Consider the following 10606-nt stretch of genomic DNA (forward strand, 5'->3'; position numbering starts at 1 on the left):
GGGTAGGGTTGGTGTAGGGCAATAGAAAATACGGTTTGTACAGTATAAAAACCATTACGCCTATGGAGAGTCCCCATAAACCATAAAAACAAACCTGTGTGTGTGTGTTTGTCTTTCTCACAAAGAGACATACTTAATGCATCCAAATGATAATTGTCATTTGCAGTGAAGGGAAACTGTCATTTGAAAATGTGTGATCATGCTTAAAAAGACACTCTAATTAAGCAAGCAGACATATTTCAATTCATTGAATTAGTAGAATATCTTTTGTTTGTCACTCTTACATCATATGTAAAACATTTGCGTGTGCATGTGTGTGTGCTGTGACCTCTAGCTGTATGGAGTATGGCTTATGAGAAGCCTACTCTCTGACCCAGTTTACTGATACACACTCTAACATCATGATAAACTGTTGTTCACCGAATGCAGGAACCAGGACGTACACGAAGCACCTTCATCACAATCATCATCTTTTTTTTCTTAGATGCAGACAAAATCTACTAGAACTGAAGGAATAATACTGAGAAAAATATAGAAAATGTTTATTGTTTTAAAACTCCCTGTGAAAAGAAATTCCTTTTTTTTTAATTAAATATCATTGTTCTGTTTTATTTTTTATTTTGCTTCAAAGTTATCAGGATTCCATCCCAATACAGGGAAGGCTGGTGTAAATTGTGTATTTTATTTATTTATTGATTGATTGATTGATTGATTTATAAATAATATATAATAATATATTATTATATATTATTTATTTATTCCATTATTTATTCCATTATTTATTTATTTATTTCACTGGACGTTATGTTGTTGAAAGTCTATATAATCACACAAAAAAAACAACAAAAAAAAACATAACATTTGAACAATATATATTATTATATTTCCCAGATAACAATGTATGGTTAATTTACGACACATTAGTTTTTGTATGCAGAATAAACAAAAAAAAACTATATAAATAAATAAACAAACACCACATATACACAAATACCGAGCTGAAATTTACAAAAATACCTCTGTCCCGAGAATACACAACCTTTCTAAATTATTTCAAAACTTTATTATATATATATTATATATATTTATTATATAATTTACTTATGTTTTAATGCGTGCTTTTAATGTGCATTTCTTTTTGTTGTTTTGTTTTGTTTGTAACCCAACAGCCATTAGAAAAATAAGATGACATTGTAATTTTAGTTTGTAGAAAAACTCATGATAATGAGCAAATTTGAATAAGATGCTTGAAACTTTAACTTTAAATATCTCATGACAACTAGCCTCAGTCGCCCATATATGTAAATCAAAGAGACACAATTATACCCATGCACTCGCTGAAAACAATAAAAAAAATCTGCAAACTCTCTGCTCAGAGAAATAGACCTGTCTCACTCTCTCAAAGTCAGCAAAGGACAGAGGTCACAAAGGGCAGATTACTGGTGTTTTTTAAACTCTGGCCCAAAGTGATGTCCTCAGAGTTGGTTTAATATTTAAATACTTGCATGTATGTGTTATTGTATGTATTATTGCTGTTTTGTCTCAGTCAGATCCTTGGACAGAAATATTTTGTCTTTTGTTGTGCCAATCACTGTAGGATCTGTAGTATTTTTTATTTTTTTTTCGCCAGTAGATTTGCATTTACACATGTGAGTCGGAAGGACTGCATTAAAGGCCATGCAGTAAGCATCTGTCTGTAAACCCAGCAGAGCGCTCTACCAACACACGGCATCTGCTTTAGCTCTGCAAAAGATTTGCAATGTGTTTGCGGGCCCACATGTCACAGAGGACGCCGTTGCCTGGTATATGGAAACTGCTATTTAAAGCACGTTTTCACAAAGTTTGCAAAGCGAATGTACATCACACAACAGAACTCTTCAAAGCAATGTTAAAAGTTGCAGGGTTCCTGGTGGCAAGAGGTGCGTTTCCTTCGGTTCAGTTCAATACGGCAGCTACTTCGGCCTGACCTCGTTACTCTGCAGTCTCTATGACTTACTGAAATCATCTATGAAGTAGCTAGAATGCGTCCTGCGCTGCTTAATGACTGTATTTTAGGGCGTCTATCCCATCAGCCCCTCGGTACAAAGACCGGACAGATCTGTCCAAGTGGAGCACTGCATTATAATTTAGTTCCTCTTAGGTTTCCTGCTCTAGCACTTAAGACAAAGTGCAGACGGAGCATGTTATTTCCATCCTTTTCCGTCTGCTTTTGCATTATCTGCAGTGCTAAGCAGAAAGCAGATTGACAGACCAAGAGCATGTACGCTACCGCCGCCTTCTTCGTCCCCTTTGTCAGAACAGATAAAGAAGCAGTGAAATGCTCCGTGATTCGTCTCTATTTAAACGCGCGGAACTGGAGTGCACGAGAGCTGAGTGAAAATACCTCGACAGGTGTAAGGCGAGCGTGTCTCTCTGTCACACGCCGCTCACGACATCGCTTCCATGCTTTTCTCTTTGTGCAGAGATTAGGCCGTTGCCAACCTAAATGATTGCTTCAGTCAACACGGTACACGCTTGTGACACCGCAGAGCGTCCCTCTAACTGATCTGCTAAATGTCAGCAAACTGCTTTTGAGTGTAATCTTAATTTGACTTGGAATTAGTCTTTTTGCTGTGAAGATCTAATTATTCAGACAATTCTTTGCCTTGTGAGAACTTTGGGAAAAGATCAGCCATGCCACGGCTGATGAGAATAAGAGAACGAGAGAGCAAGAGAAGCAGAGAGAGAGAGAGAAGGAGAGATTACGCGATAGTGAGCGTTCCCAGACGTTGCCCAGAGGCACCTTCAGCTCCTCTCCGAGCTACGCGGACATGAATGGCGAATGACAGAATCCCGTAGAGAACTCCGCAGTAAGGCACAACGAACGTGTGCAATAACGGCATACCTGAACCGAATGGGATTGACTTTTGCACACTCTGGATATAGCCTAGGTGTTAGATGTTAGAGGTGGGCAAGAATGTTCACTTCAATCTTCATCTAATTGATTTTAGATTAATGTATAATAATTAGTGCACATTATATATAATACTGTACAACTGTACAGTATATGAAATGATAAGGCTCATTTCTCTTACTTCACTGACTTATCGGTCAGACAGCTACGACTCACATGCTACATCGGGACTGTTTTGGCTCTGGTTTCAGGTAAAATGTAACTTCTATCCGAAGCCTTAGAGGAAAGTCTCAGGTGACAAAACACAGCAAAAATACAGATTCACACTCATGGTGACATGCTATGGGTTATATCTTTCGCTGATTTATTATCTAATTATGTTTGCCTGGGTGTCGGTAATGTTTTTAATGTCCATGTACGCCAACTTTATGTTTACAGTGAATTTTACTTCGCACCTGTTTGCAAAAAAAAAAAAAAAAAAAAGGCATTTTTGGTTTATTCTCCGAGCTACGCGGACATGAATGGCGAATGACAGAATCCCGTAAAGAACTCCGCAGTAAGGCACAACGAACGTGTGCAATAACGGCATACCTGAACCGAATGGGATTGACTTTTGCACACTCTGGATATAGCCTAGGTGTTAGATGTTAGAGGTGGGCAAGAATGTTCACTTCAATCTTCATCTAATTGATTTTAGATTAATGTATAATAATTAGTGCACATTATATATAATACTGTACAACTGTACAGTATATGAAATGATAAGGCTCATTTCTCTTACTTCACTGACTTATCGGTCAGACAGCTACGACTCACATGCTACATCGGGACTGTTTTGGCTCTGGTTTCAGGTAAAATGTAACTTCTATCCGAAGCCTTAGAGGAAAGTCTCAGGTGACAAAACACAGCAAAAATACAGATTCACACTCATGGTGACATGCTATGGGTTATATCTTTCGCTGATTTATTATCTAATTATGTTTGCCTGGGTGTCGGTAATGTTTTTAATGTCCATGTACGCCAACTTTATGTTTACAGTGAATTTTACTTCGCACCTGTTTGCAAAAAAAAAAAAAAAAAAAGAGGACATTTTGGTTTATACACACATATGGGTGGGAAAAAATCACAAAATCTGAATTGTGATTGTATGCTATTGTGTGTGACTGCAAATATCCTGCAGGAGTTTGAAATGGCAAAATGAATACTCTTTGTGAGTTTGGTGTTAACGTAAATTATCGGATGATCAAGCCGGCAGAGTATAGATTATAACTTTTAAAAAACAATAACGTGCGCGTGTTTGTTTGTTGTATTTTGTTTCGGTTTTAAACACACAAGTCCTCACTCGCGCCCTCACACCAGACAGGTAAAAACAATTATGCGCACGTTTCAATCCTCCAAATCCGCACTGCTTGAAATAATTTAGAGAATGATACCTTTCAATATAATAAAGTTAATTTTGATCTGGTGTGGTCGACAGCCTGTGGAACCTTGTTATGGTGCTGAAGTGCACATAACGAGAGTTTAACAAAAAGATTAAAAACATTATGTGGTATAGTATAAACAGTATTCACATTTTCATTCGATAATTTCATGTCATTTTAATATCTCTTAACACAATCTAAAACAATAAATATATGGATCAATCTTCTGTAACTGATAAATAACTTAAAACAAAAATATGATTTACTACACATTAATGTCCATAACATTCATAACATAGTTGGCTACGTTATGTTCAGATACATTTAAATGACTTTTAAATGCACAATATGATTGGCTTACTTATATTTTCTTCTTCAACATTTAATTACAAATGCAAGCGCGTAAGTTTGCCTCATTGCTTTATCCTGAATTAAACATATACATCGCAGTCAAAATTTAGAGAAATGTATTTGAATGACGCTGTGCTTTAATTGCTCTAATTGTTACTCAGTAAAGCGGGATTCCAAGTTTTACACAGAGAATGTGGATGCATTATTATTACATTATTATATTTTCATTCATCGCTCTCATTTTACTCACTTACTGTTACGGATTTAATAGTTTTCAAATACCTGTAGTTATCACACGTTCGACAACAAATACTACAATAAATTGTGTCTTTGAAAACAATTTTATGCTTTTGAATAACGAATACTCTTATGATTTATATTTCTACTCAGATCTTTTTAGAGCGCAGAAGTCTTTAGAATAAATCGGAATAAATTTACCGTTTTTTAAATAAATGTTTTATTTTTGATTGTGGAGCAAACTTTCCAAATGCTTCTGTATACTGAGAAGTGGAATCGTTGAAGATTATTTGTCTAATATTAAATAAATAAATAAATAATCAAACAACCTGATGAAAGGGATATATAAGAAATGCGCATCTCCCCGGATTCCTTAATTTGCATTTTATCTACAGTTTAAATAGTATATTCAGTATTTCTTAAAAAATCACGTGAGAAAAAAAAATCGGATTAAAAATAAAATTAAAAATAAACTTTTTTCTTTGATTTCCTTGAGCAATTCAGGTTTTTAATTGAACAATTTCTGACCACAAAATAATGAAATGTGATTAAGAGACACGGCTCCTGCATGGAAATGATTTAAAAGTTTTATTTTGTAAACATTAAATATTCCTTTCTCATGAAGTTTGATTCGGATTCGGAACCGAACGAGTTGCAGTATATTTAGTTAAACCATAGAAAAAGGCAGTGATGATCTTCACACACCTACAGGAATAGAAGATGGCAAATAAAATCACATGTAAGACATTAAACAAAGACGACGGTGATGCGTCTGAAATCATTTCAACTGCACCATGCTTTAACGGCAAACTCAAAATAAATATATAAACCTTTATATTAAACAGCAACAATACATACAACACATACAAACGAGGAATGTCTGACAATTTTACAAACACTATGGGTCCCTTTTTCCCTGTACAGATGATACTGGTATTTTATACACATGTGCCATATTTAAAAGTTGCCCCAATACTACGAATCTTTATAAAATCTAACAGACTACATAGTGTCCGGAATATAGAGTGTGTAATAGAGACAAGAGTCCTCTACAACATGCGTCTCCTTTCCACCTGACAGATACACAGGCACAAGTTATAAAAGAAAAAAGGTCTCTGTACAAGCTTTATACACATCATATAAATCACATAAATCTATTGAATAGGTATGTAGAAATGGTGTATAGTACAGTCTACTCTGTGATTTCCCATGAATACAGACGTTTGCAGTTAACAATGATTAGTGGTGGCGAGATATTTTTCATTGTTCAAAATCAGGCATACTATTGAATAATATGTGTCTTTTATTATAATTTCTCATATTAGTATTACTTTCTTCCCTATTTGTACATTTGTTCTGAGATACTCAGTAGCGGTATTTTTTGGTGGGATAAAGGGGCAAAATAACTAGCCGATGACAAAAGTTATTATTATCTTTATGTCGCGTGGTGTTTTCCAGGCTTTAGATTGTTGAATCCTTTTTTTTTTTTTTTTCGAACGCGCACGTCATTTGGCAATGGTTGGTGGATTAAAAAAAATAAGGCTTTTGACAAAAGTTATTATTATCTTTATGTCGCGTGGTGTTTTCCAGGCTTTAGATTGTTGAATCCTTTTTTTTTTTTTTTTCGAACGCGCACGTCATTTGGCAATGGTTGGTGGATTAAAAAAAATCAGGCTTTCAGTTTTCAAGAGAGTCAGTGGAAGTTCTCTGAGGTTGTTTGAACTAGTTTTTTTTTTTTTCTCCTTTTCTCGCGGTTTAAAAGGGCAGAGTGTCAAGAAACAGTTTGTCGATTATTGCTGGCGGTGGGACCAGATCTTCTAGTTTTAGGTAGAAGATGCGCTGCAGACCCTGTGTGCACAGTGTGCGCAGTTCAGGCAGTTTACCCAACAGTTTGGACAAATAGTTTGGCCGATTCAAGCCGCCTCCATTGAAGGTGACTTGGTCTTTCAGACAGTTTACTATCTTGTTTTGAAGGTCCTCCACTCTCTTGGGTTCTTTCAGTCCGTGTCTCTCTGCAAAATAATAATAATAATTCGCATATGAGAATATAACATAAAAAAAAAAAAACACTTGCAATTTTCTAAACAGTGTAATAAAAACTGATCTCACCTGTGACCATGGCTAGGGCGGCGATGCATGAAAAAGCAGATATGTCTAAATTCATGTTCTGGAGATTTGACGAGAACTCCGCTATAGAGTCAATCCACTCGCCAAATCCACGGACGCACTGCAGCCTGTGCAGCACCACTCCGTTACAGAAGATGAGTTTGCCTTCCATCGGGTTGGACCTGAGATTAATGACAAAGCACCCGTTAATTACCGTGCGCATTAAACGGGGATTTAAGCGGCTCCTAATTATTGCAGAGCCAATTAAAAAGGAAGCAGCAAAGCCACCTCTCCAGAGGCCTCGGTACCTGTACGCCAGGCGCAGCACGAAGAGCTCCAGGAAGGCAGACTCGAACAGCAAGTCCTGGTCCGGTTTAGGCAGGTCGGTGAACCCGGGAATCTTTTCTGCCCATCCTCGGATGATCTCCATGGATCCGGTGAGGAGGTCGTAGAACTGCTGGATGTGCTGTGTGTCATCTCCGCTCAGTTGGTAGTCCGGGTTGGCTTGGAACTGGAATTTAATTTAAACATGACTTAATGAGCTCCCTTAAAATATATAACCCGTGAAATTGCAAAGCCCATTTCTTGAAGGGGGAGAGTTTCCCCCCTCTTTAATTTAACTTGTGTCTGTATTTCACTGGCTTCCTTCTTGCAAAAGCAATTTAGAGAGTAAAATATGCCACCCTTAAAGTGCTGAAAGTTTATAATGAAACACTGTATGATATTAAATTCCTAATATTGGTTGTGTCAGATTGGCGCAGGAAGCGCATCAAGAGTCAGGTGCGCATTTTGACTTTCTTCTTTTAAAGCCCAAAGTGACGAGTAAAATTATAGATGAATTGAGCATAACGCACTCTGGTGTAGTCGAGACTGCTCGTAGAGGGGTTGGAGTCCACATGAGCCCTGACCAGAGCGCTGATCAAACTGACGGGCGGAGAGGGGGGCGAAGACTCCTGCGGACTTTTGGGTTTGGAGGGTAAACGGCCTCGCCGACCCTTTAAGTTGGCGGTCCGGACAACTGTCAAAACAATACAAGACTGTTATTATCAAGTGGCTGTTATGCTCGTTGTAACATGTATATACAATTCAGTCAGCGATGACTATACTTGCAGTTGCGCGCTTCTCTTTATTCCAAGTGCGACGCACATTATAATGAGCAGCCCTTATGAGACGCACAGACGTGTGTACAAAAAGCGATTTACCTTCTTTCACCATTCCGACCACCATGCACTTCTGAAATCGACAATACTGACATCTGTTTCTCCGGCGTTTATCCACAGGACAGTTTTTATTGGCTAAACAGACATATTTGGCGTTCTTCTGTACTGTACGCTAAATCAAGAAAATGGGACAATAAGATTTAATTTGTAAAGCATACAATTTAGACAAACTTTTCATATTTTTCTAAGCAAACATTCAGTTTGTTTTTGGTTTAAATTACCTTTAATCAGATATGCGACTAACGAGTGATCAAAATAAAGATTGAAAGAAAAAAAAACCGCTAACGCTAATGACAGTTGCTCAGATGTCTGATTAGGTCTCATCAGATAAAACCGATATAAGGCGGCAACAAAAAAAGCAAATCAATTAAATAATAATAATAATAATGCAAAAAGTACCTTGAAGAAACCTTTGCAGCCTTCACACGTTCGGACTCCATAGTGCTGGCAAGCCGCGTTGTCCCCACACACCGCGCACAAACCTTCGCTGGACGGAGATCCTCTAGACGGGGGTGACGGCATCTGACTGTCCATCAGCTGATGGCCGTGACTGAGATGCAGGGAGTGCGTGAAGGCTATTCCCGCCTGTTTCCTAATGGCACTGGGCACTGCGAAACTCTGGCTGTCCAGGGCTCGGTGCGCTCCGGGACTGTCGTGCCCCATGGACACGTGGAGAGGCCCGTCAAAGCGCATCTGACAGCTGGAAACAGGGGTTCCGGGTGGAGACTGCTTGAAGGAGAAGAGGGAGAGCCTGGACACGGGGTTCTTGCGCTGATCTATCATATGCGTGGTCATATAGTTCTGATGAAAAGTGTGCAGGGAGCTCGGGTCCTCCCACATATGATTGGGCTGAACCTGGAAGTTCGCCGTTCCCGGAGCGTGAGGTGAGGACGGTTTGAAGTACATAGGCCCGGAGTGGGCCATCATCTCCTCTGACTGCGGGCCCAAATGGCTCTGCTGATGGTATGTGTGCATCTGGACGTCCTCCACTTTGATGGAGGACTGTTCTCCAGAATGGGGCACCTGGTAAAGACAAGGCGGCTTCACGTCATAACCGGTGTTGTAGTTGTCCATGAAGGTGCTGAAGCTTGGCAGAGAGGTGGTGGCGGCGGTGATCTCGGTATTGGTCAAATCCATGCTGAACTTCACAAACTCTGGCGTGAGGAAATCGCAGCTGTATTCTCCGCTGGTGTGGTAACTGTAGCTCTGAGACGCAGGACTCGCGCCCTGCGGGGATGAGCCATACTGAGCCTGGACGCAGGGCATGGCTGCAAAAACACAGCAATCAATAAAAAAAAAACAGAAAGACAACCTGGAAATAATAGCCGCATGCTCATCAAAACATGTTTTGGCACTGATTTCAGCTTGCATGCAACTTTGCAAAATTTAGCTACTTTTAGCTATTTAATATATATACATATATATATACTTTTTTTCTGCTGAAGTAGCCTACCTTCAGTCGTGAGACTGTTCCTCTGCAGATCGCGGTGAAGGTGATAATATCAGGTGAAATTTAATACCGGGGTTGAAGACAAACTGGATTCTCCCTCTGATAAAACACACAACTTTCACTTGATTTTGCATCACATTTTATTAGCTCTATTACATAACTTCACAAAATTCTAGAGCTCACTTAAACTCAGAAATTGTAAACACACTTTCTAGCGCAGCGCCGTATCAGAACATGTGCGTGATGGGGCGAAAGTTTAAGGATTTGCGCGCCACGTTTGTTTATTTGTTTTAACTCTCGAGTTTAATTCTCTTAATAAATGCATGTCTGAACAAACACAATTTCACACAAGTGTCTCATACTACGACTGGATAAAAGCTCATTTCACAATTCAGCTCTACGGAAAAACAGCAAATCAATTTCTATAAAACCAGCAGAAATCAACAAACAACATTCAAAGACTGTTTAAAACAAACATGCCATAGGATTATTTTTGCTCTGCTAATTGAAAACGCATATTTGCCCAAACAGACAAAGAATAAAAAGAAAGGCTATGACATACCTTAGTAGACCATCAGTAAAACTATAGTGTATCCATAAGCATGTGATTCAGAATATGTGTGTAAACGTCCAGTACGGCGTGTGGTTCGCAGAGCGTGGAGCTCAACACTGGCATGTAGAGCTCTGTCTGCCAATGTGTCTTTGTTTATGTGAGACCCACGTGTTTGAGTTCAGTACGTCATCTGCGTCATACGTGAGTAGAACCAATCAGCTGCGAGACTCCTCTGCCAATCTGAGGGCTGACTGACAACCGGTGCATGACTGTGATTTCACCGAGATCTGCTGTAGTTTATAGTCCCCATCGTCGAATAGCAATTTACCTCTCTTTTGTCATACATTTAAGTGTGCACACTGCACTTTATACATT

The 10606-nt window shown here is 38.8% G+C and overlaps 1 protein-coding gene across 1 annotated transcript; it reads right to left on the bottom strand.

Moving 5' to 3' along the window:
* Positions 1 to 6472: 6472 nt before the first annotated feature.
* On the bottom strand, positions 6473 to 10373 carry nr4a2a (nuclear receptor subfamily 4, group A, member 2a). The gene is made up of 8 exons (XM_016445461.1): positions 10241 to 10373; positions 9682 to 9777; positions 8628 to 9496; positions 8211 to 8340; positions 7863 to 8026; positions 7317 to 7519; positions 7012 to 7190; positions 6473 to 6914 (listed from the first exon to the last, which is right to left on the bottom strand). The coding sequence occupies exons 3-8, from the start codon at positions 9492 to 9494 to the stop codon at positions 6658 to 6660; spliced, it is 1800 nt and encodes a 599-aa protein (XP_016300947.1). The 5' UTR covers positions 9495 to 9496; positions 9682 to 9777; positions 10241 to 10373; the 3' UTR covers positions 6473 to 6657.
* Positions 10374 to 10606: the final 233 nt, after the last annotated feature.

This window comes from Sinocyclocheilus anshuiensis, unplaced genomic scaffold, assembly GCF_001515605.1.
Source record: "Sinocyclocheilus anshuiensis isolate Anshui unplaced genomic scaffold, SAMN03320099.WGS_v1.1 scaffold355, whole genome shotgun sequence".
NCBI classification, from domain to species: domain Eukaryota; kingdom Metazoa; phylum Chordata; class Actinopteri; order Cypriniformes; family Cyprinidae; genus Sinocyclocheilus; species Sinocyclocheilus anshuiensis.